The sequence below is a fragment of the Colletes latitarsis genome, chromosome 10, assembly GCF_051014445.1.
Source record: "Colletes latitarsis isolate SP2378_abdomen chromosome 10, iyColLati1, whole genome shotgun sequence".
Lineage (NCBI taxonomy): Eukaryota > Metazoa > Arthropoda > Insecta > Hymenoptera > Colletidae > Colletes > Colletes latitarsis.
This window is the reverse complement of record NC_135143.1, coordinates 9961030-9970818: the sequence shown is the minus strand read 5'-3', so window position 1 is coordinate 9970818 and position 9789 is coordinate 9961030. Positions and strand designations below refer to the sequence as shown.

Genomic DNA, 9789 nt, shown 5'->3' with positions numbered 1-9789 from the left:
TTTAAATGCGTTTTTTTAAACAAGAAGCTATAACTCTCGCAATTTTTAATATTTTTTGTTGAAAAAAATATTATACATACCTATAAGACAAATAAATATATCTGCAAAATGTCACTACAAAACAACCTACCTGTCGTAAAAAAAAAAACACAAAAAAAGGCCGAAGAAATGACAGCCTAGACAGCAATACTCCCTTAATGCGTCAAATTGACGTATTCCGTAAACCTAGTGTTAAGAATAAAATGAAGACTCCTAAAATTATAGTCTTAACAAAAACGTAGAATATTGTTAAACTAGAAAGATACAATAATTGCGTACATATATATCAGATTCTTTATTTACTGTAAATATAACAGACTACATTTATAGTACTATATGCTACACATATTGACGGAAATTAACTTCAAAAATATTTCAATGTCGACTTTAAATGGGAATAATGCTCGCCTCACTATGCATCCTCAACTTTAAGATCCAGTTTGGCAGTAGAAGCTACATTATTAGAAAATTTAAATTCGGCTTCGACTATATACTGGCCGTTTTCCATGTCGCTGAAGAGTGAACTTAGATTGCAATCGGAAGCTGTATGCTCACCCTAAAAAATAAAAATCACATGTATGTGTAAACTTAAAGAACGATGAATGTATGCTCGAACTGATCTACAGCATAAATGCCCGGTGTTCATTTTCACCACTGAAAAGAGATTCCCCTTGAAACACAACAAAGTTCGGCAACCGAGAGGGACCTTCTTCTCTTTTACTCGATTACCTTTTCTACGTTCGACAATCGACTCGGACTGTTTGTATACATATTTTCTTACCTGAACTATGGAACACGACTCGTCATCGGGTTCTGGGGCGTCGATCGAACCACAAATGTTATAACTTTCAAGTTCCTTCATTGGCTGCTTGAAATTTTGACTGAACGTGTTAACAAGCTGATCGTCTTTGAACAACTTTAAAATAACCTAGAATTGAATTACTTATTTTGATTGATTGCAGTTACAGATTACAGTTTGTTTTCTGAGTATGCACGAAAGCACGTTTGACGTCACCGACGATCCATTGATGGGCAGCGAGGTAGTAATTAATATTAAAACAATGTATGTAATTTGATATAATAGTACCTGTGCTGGACCTGGGCAATTTTGAATAACACCTATATTCGATGCAAAGAGACCATCCGAAATGCTTGGTGTCCAGGAATCAAATATATTATTACCGTTGGTAACGCCTGCGTCATAGCTGAGTACTGTGACCTTCTTCTCGGCCTAATATATACGAAGAAAAATTTATTATACATAGAAACAATGGATTTCGATAAAACAAAACAGTGCACATTTTTTTTAGTTCGATACGAAATAAAATTTACAGCAATTCTTAACTTTATAATCAAAATTTTTTTACAGTTTTAATTACAAAGAAGATGAAAACAATTAGGTTTCATAAAAAATTATATGTATAAATTTCTTAGTGAATATATTTCGACGCGAGACCTTCAATGATATCAGTTATTTATTTTCATCGTGCTGCTGACAAAATATGATCAGATTACAGTTATTACGATACAATTATATGTAATTGCATTGTAATAGCGTAATAATTACACAATAATTAAACAGTTTTTATATACTTTAAAGATTTATAATTACGATTATATCACAATTAGACAATAATTACCGTGTTATTATAGAGTAATTACAGTCCAATTAAATATAAGCGATCGTAGCTTAAGAAGAGTCCCCTTTAACTCTGGTACCCCTCGGGTCTAATCACGCTATCAAACTACAATACAACTCTACTAGTTATTTTTTATACAGGGTGTTCGGCAACCTCTGGGAAAAATTTTAATGGGAGATTCTAGAGGCCAAAATAAGACGAAAATGAAAAATATCAATTTCTTGACTGAGGTTTCATTAAAAAGTTATTAAAAAATTGAATTAAAAAGTTTTAAATCATTCTGAAAAAATTATTTTTAGTTGTGGAGCTCAATTATAATCATTTTTGATGGATAGATATATCCCCGAAATCCTACCCAGTTTCGAGAAAAAAATTCGAGAAGGTGTGACATTTTTCGACAAAATTAAAAAATTTCAAATCGTTCTAAAAAAATTATTTTTAATTGCAGGGACCAATTATAGTCATTTTTGGTCAATAGACATACCCTCGAAATTCTAATCATTTTCGAGAAAAAAATTCCTTACCGAAAATATAATTTCAAGCCAAAAATGCTTCCCGTAAATTTCATGCGAATCTTTAAAACACCATAACTTCTGAACGGATTGGACCATTTTAATGTTTAAAAAAGCAAACTACGCGTATTTTGGTGGAGAATATGTACGAATCACAAAAATATTCGAAAAGTTGGTCCTTTCCCCCGCAAAATGAGAAAAACCCCATAAAAATGGTCCAATTTTCAAACAGCCATAACTCTTATAATAGTGAATATATTTCAATGAAACTTTTTTCTGAAGTAGAGCCCATAGGTACCTACAAAAAAGTATTAGACAACTTTTCTGTAGAGTGTCAAACAAATTTATTAAAAATGAAAAACGAATTTTTAAAAAAAATCGACCCAGGGGGTAGTCCCCTTTTTTGTTGAAAAAAAAAAAAGATTTCAAATCGTTTCGGAAAAATTATTTTCGGTTGCAGCGGTCAAGTACAATAATTTTTGGTGAATAGACCTACCCCTGAAATCCTACCCACTTTCTAGAAAAAAATTCAGTAACGACGGAACTTTAAACATTAATAACTTTTTAACGAAGCCTCCATCAACAAATTAGTATTCTTGATTTTCGTCTTATTTCGGCCTCTAGAATCTCCCATTAAAATTTTTCCCAGGGGTGGCCGAACACCCTGAATATTTAATTTTTAAAAAAAGCTAAACGCAAAGGTTACACAAAATTTAAAATAATATAGAACAAATTACCACTAAAATATTTATCTATGGTGTGTCACAGCGTTTGCAAGACGTCGTTACAATATAATATTAAAATTCAATTTTTTTATAAATATGTTATTATTATTTAGTACTTTGAATACTGCTATGGTGTTCATGAAAAAGATGTTTCGAATAAATGCTTTGTATTATTATTAAATTTGATGTGTAATCAATGGCCGATACAAAGGGCTACAGAGACTTGAACTCCCTCCCCCATATTGACCAAAAGATTTATTATCTGAATATTTAGCATTTGTACTTGAATTTTAATCGCTTCAAACGATTTCTTTACTCATTAACAATCGACAAAATTAATATTTCTATTCCTATGTATAATTTCTAGAAGTGAGATTATATCAAATTATATCTTTTTGTTTGAATATCGGACATTTAATTAATTCAGCTACAAGTAATTTACATGGTATAATTAAAATTCAATGAACATTAGAATGTATTCAAAATTAAAAATTCTCTTACTTACGTTGGTATACGACAACGAAGCAATAAATAAAATGAGCACTAATGGCAATTCTACAAATGAATATTGCATTCTAACGTTTTAATCAACAGCTCGGTAGATACAAACAAAATATTACTGTTCCACCGTCGACGCATCGCTGCTATTTAAGCTTGTAAATGAATTAGTGTGCGTTATATTGTCATTGTAAATTGAGTGTTTTATAACGATAAAATTTGAACAATTGCATTTTATTGGGATATCATACGTCAAAACGAATTCATTGTGTCGATGGTTACGTGATACCTTACCGTGGGAAACAAAATTGAATGCATGGGAAAAATGTCCTACAATATCGTACAAAACAAGAAAAAATGTCTGAACTAGATATCAAATCTCGATCTACCTGTATATTGCACAACAAGTTTAATGCAAACAGCCTGCAGGAAGTTTTTTATTTCGCTTATATTTGCTTCGATTCAAATGTTTTACATTTTATAAACTGGCGTTTCCAAACTGCAGTCAGTCTCGATCTCACGATAGTCTTCGTACACCCCCAAAAAAGATAATTTTAAAGAAAGTAAACAATAACTTTGTATACTATTATATTTATTGATTAATATTTCATATAATATTAATTACTGTATATAAAAATGTATTGTTTTATAGGAAATATTTTGTCCAATAATCGAAATAGCGGAGTATTCATGTTACAAAAGTATTTGTAGGTACATTAGGCTAAAAAGTCTAGTAAATCTAGTAAATTTTTGTAACATAAATGGTGAGATTCCACCGTTAGTATTTTTTTTACATCGCCATAGCGTTGCTATTCTGTTGAAAAATATTTAACAGTCATTCTACACAAGTGAGTGTCCACCGCCACCATGAGAAACATCGTAATATATGGACGTCAGTATTTCCCGCGTATTCGTATTTTATATGCCAGTAAGGTTATTGTTATTGTTTTATGGTTCATTTTGTCAAATACAGTTGTTTGTTTACTTCAGAGTGTAGTTCATTCGCATTTCCCTAAATCAACGTTTTAATTATGAACGTTGAAAACGAAGATAAAGCAATATACGTGGTGACTAACTCCACACTTTGGTAACTTTTTCATTCTAGTAATTATCTTACTTTGTTATCTAGGATATTTGGCAACCAGATACAACCTTGTTACGCATTTGCATGACGTAGGGTTTATGTACATACAACGGCGCGACGGGAAATTGCTGGAACTGGTTTTCTCACCATCGAAGCTGCGATTTGAGCGAGGGAGATTCAAACGAACTCGCGTATTGTAATGCGTATTATTATTGTAGGAAATTCAACGCGAGGAAATCTAGGCGCAAACCGAGCATTTGTAGACCGTTACCGATACTTTGTATATACAATGTAGTTTTGACCGTTAGAGATAGGCTGTATGCTTGTGGCGCGCATATGTGTGTGTGTAAGAATCGATCGGTTGGCCATGTCGCCGGTTCTCGCTCGAAGGATCGGGAATATTCCATGGCACGCGCCGAGAACTTGGCAACCGGGGAAAGGAAGAAACAAACGCCGATCGGGACGCTGGATATATAAGACCGAGCCCGCGTGGCCGGGCTCTCGCTCTCTCAGTCTATACGAGCTATCGTGTTGCGCTAGAGAACGTTTTCAATCGCTACTTAGAGAATCTAAAGAACCATACTGAATAAAGTTGTTAAAGTATTTTTAAAGTATTGAGTTGTTTGATTTCCGCGCGCCTCGCCGAGCAGAGCGGTTCAGCGCTCCACGGGCACCGTCCCACGACCTTAATTCCCTAACTCACCAACCACGCGTTTCGCAACATATATTTTTGGTGACAGCGGTGGGATCAGTTTAAAGTAAATTAGAATTACACTCGGACCTAAGACAAACTTTGCCGGCTCGCGAGTGCGCGCTTCAAAACTTTGAATTTTGGTGAACCGTTTTATTGAACTTCTATAATACAAAGTGAACATCAGAATCAGTGCATCCGCTCTCCCTTGGGTTTTCGCACGGTTTCCCTAAGGGCACGGGTAAATACCGGAGACGGGTGATTTCGGCGGCCGTGCAAGGCACCACCGTTATCACATGCACCCTGTTCACGTCGCGGTTGAGCTTCCGCCTTATTCAGCACGGAGAGACGAACGCCACCGAACGAGGTTCCTGTAAAGCAGAGAGACGAACATCGCCGACGACTGGAACGCCTGGGGGACATCACGGATCATCGCCGACGACTGGAACACCTGGAGGACATCACGGACCATCCCCCGACGACTGGAGCACCTGGAGGACATCGCGGACCATCGCCGGTTTCCAGCATCTTCGTCCGGGACGCAGACCGCCAGCCCAGCGGATCGACGACGAGTGGAGGGCCCCGTTGCAGGAGAACCGATCAGCGACGTTCCTGAGCGTTTCCGTCGTAATTGCTAGCGCACTGTAAGTGTAGTACTACGTTAGTAATAATCACTGCGCAGACTAGTAGCTAGATTTGTTTGTACTAGTCTGATATACTCGCCTCAATTAGATTTAGTTAGTCGGTGAAAATGCCGCCGTTTTTAAAGAAATACGTGAGGGCTAAAAGGAGCCGTAAGCAGCGTCTGAGTGGTGGTAGTGGGACATTTATGGAGGAGTTACTAAAATCTCCCCACATAGACCCCCCTACTTCCGAAACCGTGGTACCGCGAACTAACGAACCAAGTTTAACCCCCGTGCAGCCAATAATTCACGGGTCCAACGCGACAGACAGTCCCTTAAACATAATTAACAGCACGTTCTCGTCACCCCCTATGTCGTGTGCCTCTCAAACTCTTTCCGTTAACTCGATCGCCACCCCTGTTCGATCTCCCGTCTCGACCCTGCCGCCGGAAATTCCGAGAACTCCGTCGCGTATGCCATATGATTTAGTCTCCGGCCTCATATCCTACTTTGATGGGAACCCGTCCCAAGTCGATCAATTCATCGGCCAGTGCAGATTGGCGGACTCGTTGGTTGGGATAGAGGAAAAACCGTACTTGCTCGCGTTAATTCAAAGTCGGATACAGCACTCAGTTTTCCGCGGCATTGTAGGCGATGATTCCCCCCCCCGGACGGTAGAAGCCTTGATAAGGTTAATTAAAGTCGCGTATCCCCGGAAATTCAGCCTTAATGACTTGGAAACCGAGTTACGGGTTGTGCAGCGGCATGATCGCGAAACGATTGAGGAATTCGGGTATCGGGTGCTCGGGATTGTGGACCGGGGGGTACAGACAGCACGCGAGAATTACGGTCCCGAGCATTTTGTCGGGATTAAAGCATTAATTATGGAAAACGCGGTTCGCGATTTTCTGAGGGGCCTTCGAAACGATATTGTCGCGGGGATCGTATCAAAGGACGATGAACGGGATCTAAGAACGATCATTAAACTAGCCTCCAGGATTGAAAACGTGGCCGGTTTCGCACGGACCCCGAGACCCGCGGACACTCCCCGGGATCATCGACCTCGGATATGTAGGACTGAAATACGGGAGCGAGCCTGCTTCCGTTGTGGAGAAGTGGGACATCTAGTCGCGGACTGTCGCAGCGCGATTAATAACCGATTCCATGGGCCCCAATCGAACACACAAAGACACCGACGATACTGGGGAACGGGGCGCGAGGAAAGTCAGGGCCATCGGTACGGTTCGAATCATGTGCCTAGGGATACGCGGCCCCCAGTCCCCTTACTCTCCATGAACCAAGGGCGGAATCTAGAACGAAATCCCTGGACCAACCCTTTAAACCCCAAGGGGTCTCCGTCAACGGGCGCGAGGCGGAGGGGCCCCTTGATTTCCCGCGCCGAGTCCACTGCATCTGTTATGAAGCAGGGTTGAGTCGTATCGCGCAATCGCCAATTGTCCCCTTGCTCCACAGCTATTTCCACCGCGGTTTCGCTAAATTCCTGGTCGACACCGGCTCCCAACTTAACCTAATTAAACAGGGCGAAGTAAATTCGGATATAATGGTTAATACTAGGGTAATTTATCATCTCACCGGCATAAGTTCAGGGACGGTTCACACGCGAGGCGAGGTCATCATACCCATCTGGGATATCCCGATACACTTCCAATTGGTAGACGTAGATTTCCCTATCTCCGAGGCAGGCATTTTAGGAGTACCGTTTCTGCAAAAACAACAGGCAACTCTCAGATTTAAAGAGGACTTCCCATGCATGATGCAATTCGAACAGGATCCGTTCGCCTCCGGTTTTTCATCGCATTATCTTCCCCCGCGAACCAAGGTCCTAATCTCGGCCCCTGCAAGGAATAGCAACGCGTCGGGTTATGTCAAACGGATTGAGGCCGGATCCGGTATTTTCATAGGCGAGGTGTTAGCCAGCCAACGAAACGGTTTCGTCAAGTTATACGCGATTAATGCCACGTGCGATCACGTCACCGTAACGATTCCCCCTGTAAATTTGGAAGAATTCGATTCGAGACCCGCGGCATCTCGATCCTCCCGTACGGAAACCCCGACCCCAGGCAAATCCGAAGACCACGCCCGAAGGTTGAGCGAGCTCATTAAGGCACTCGACTTGAATCACCTTCACGAAGTCGAAAGGACGAGTATATTAGAAATCATCAGTAAATTTCCATACCAATTCCATTTATTGGGCGATAAACTAAAGGCTGCTAATGTCCCCCACCATTCCATCCATACTGCAGACAAATTACCGATAAATACAAAACAGTACAGGTTTCCACCGGTTCATAAAAGTGAAATAGAAAACCAGATAAGTTCCTTGCTCGACAGTGAAATAATCCAGCCCTCAATGTCCCCATATAATTCCCCCTTGTGGGTCGTCCCTAAAAAGCCAGATCCCTCCGGAACGCCCCGATGGCGAATGGTCATCGATTACCGTAAACTGAATGAAAAAACCGTAGCGGATGCCTATCCTCTCCCTAACATTACCGAGATCTTAGATCAATTAGGAGGGGCTAAATATTTTAGTACCTTAGATTTGGCCTCCGGGTTTCATCAAATCCCCGTAGATCCGGCGTCCAAGTCCAAAACGGCTTTCTCCACCCCCCATGGCCACTTTGAATTCAATCGGATGCCTTTCGGCCTGAGGAACGCGCCAGCCACCTTTCAGCGAGTTATGGACCTCGCGTTATCCGGGTTGCAGGGAATCGAACTTTTCGTCTACATGGACGATATTGTTATTTACGCGGCTTCTCTTTCGGAACACGCGCGTAAACTAAGGGCCCTTCTGGCTCGGCTGCAGAATGCTGGACTAACCCTTCAACCGACGAAATGTCGTTTCCTGCAAAAAGAAATTGCATACTTGGGTCATAAGATTACCAGTGAGGGAGTCAAGCCTGACCCAGATAAAATTCGAGCTGTAAAAAATTTCCCAGTACCCCGCACGCGGAAAAATATTAAACAATTTCTAGGACTGGTAGGTTACTATAGACGATTCATCCCCGATATGGCTAAAACCGCAAAACCATTAACGAAACTTTTAAAGAAGGATGTACCTTTTTACTGGACTCCGGAAGTTCAAAGCTCTTTCGAAATTCTAAGGGATGCCATTTGTGCGGAACCCTTGCTTCAATTTCCCGATTTTTCGCGACCATTTCTCGTCACTACGGACGCCTCCGATTTTGCGGTGGGTGGCATTCTAAGTCAAGGAACAGTAGGAACGGACCTCCCTGTAGCTTACGCATCTAGAACATTGAACGAGGCCGAAATTAATTATTCCACGATAGAAAAGGAGCTTCTGGCAGTTTTATTCGGAGTAGAGCATTTCAGACCTTATTTGTACGGCCGGCAATTCACCTTGGTCACGGACCATCGTCCCCTAGTGTGGCTGCACAGTGTTAAGGACCCCACTTCTAAAATAATGAGATGGCGAATAAGGCTAAACGAGTACGATTACAACATAATATACAAACCTGGTAGAGTCAATGCGAACGCAGACGCACTCTCGCGCAATCCCGTAGATGCCAACGCGAATCCCGATCCCACGGTACAATCGGGCGCAGATTCTAGTCCTTGTTCGAGGCGTCTGGGAAGGGTGCAAGTCTGCGCAGACAAAACACCAATCGTAGATTCCGAAACGGACAGGGCAGATGACGCGCAATCCGCGGAGAACGATAGATTCATTGCCTCTGTGTTCCTAGCGCGCAGGAAAACAGAGGGGAAAGTAAACGAGGTCACCGACGGCGTAGTAAAGATTTTCGATTCGGAAAAAGCATGCTCGGTAGTAGATGTCGCGAAAGAACTTCCTGAAGGAACACCCCAGTCGAGTACCCCAGAGTCTCCTCAACTCGGTCTTTCGTTGGCTAACGGGTGTATAATCCGAACCCCAGGAACCCGCTTCGGGGGCCGTGAGAGGGAATCTGTACTCGACGTGCAACCTGTGTCATCTCAGGGGA

At 41.3% G+C, this 9789-nt stretch overlaps 1 protein-coding gene and 1 long non-coding RNA gene across 3 annotated transcripts; both read right to left on the bottom strand.

Annotated features, from left to right (window-relative positions):
- Window positions 1–310: 310 nt before the first annotated feature.
- On the bottom strand, window positions 311–3641 carry LOC143346433 (uncharacterized). Its single transcript, XM_076774513.1, has 4 exons — window positions 3422–3641; window positions 1127–1270; window positions 821–967; window positions 311–595 (listed from the first exon to the last, which is right to left on the bottom strand). Exons 1-4 carry the CDS (start codon window positions 3488–3490, stop codon window positions 452–454), a joined length of 504 nt encoding a protein of 167 aa, XP_076630628.1. The 5' UTR covers window positions 3491–3641; the 3' UTR covers window positions 311–451.
- Window positions 3642–7401: 3760 nt separating this feature from the next.
- LOC143346529 (uncharacterized) lies at window positions 7402–9517 on the bottom strand. Of its 2 annotated transcripts, none has more exons than XR_013080429.1 (5): window positions 9307–9517; window positions 9166–9246; window positions 8890–9078; window positions 8366–8675; window positions 7402–7535 (listed from the first exon to the last, which is right to left on the bottom strand). It is a non-coding gene; the product is annotated as an uncharacterized LOC143346529 (long non-coding RNA). The 2 variants fall into 2 exon arrangements; XR_013080430.1 differs by lacking the exon at window positions 7402–7535 and adding an exon at window positions 7537–7668.
- Between the last annotated feature and the right edge of the window lie 272 nt (window positions 9518–9789).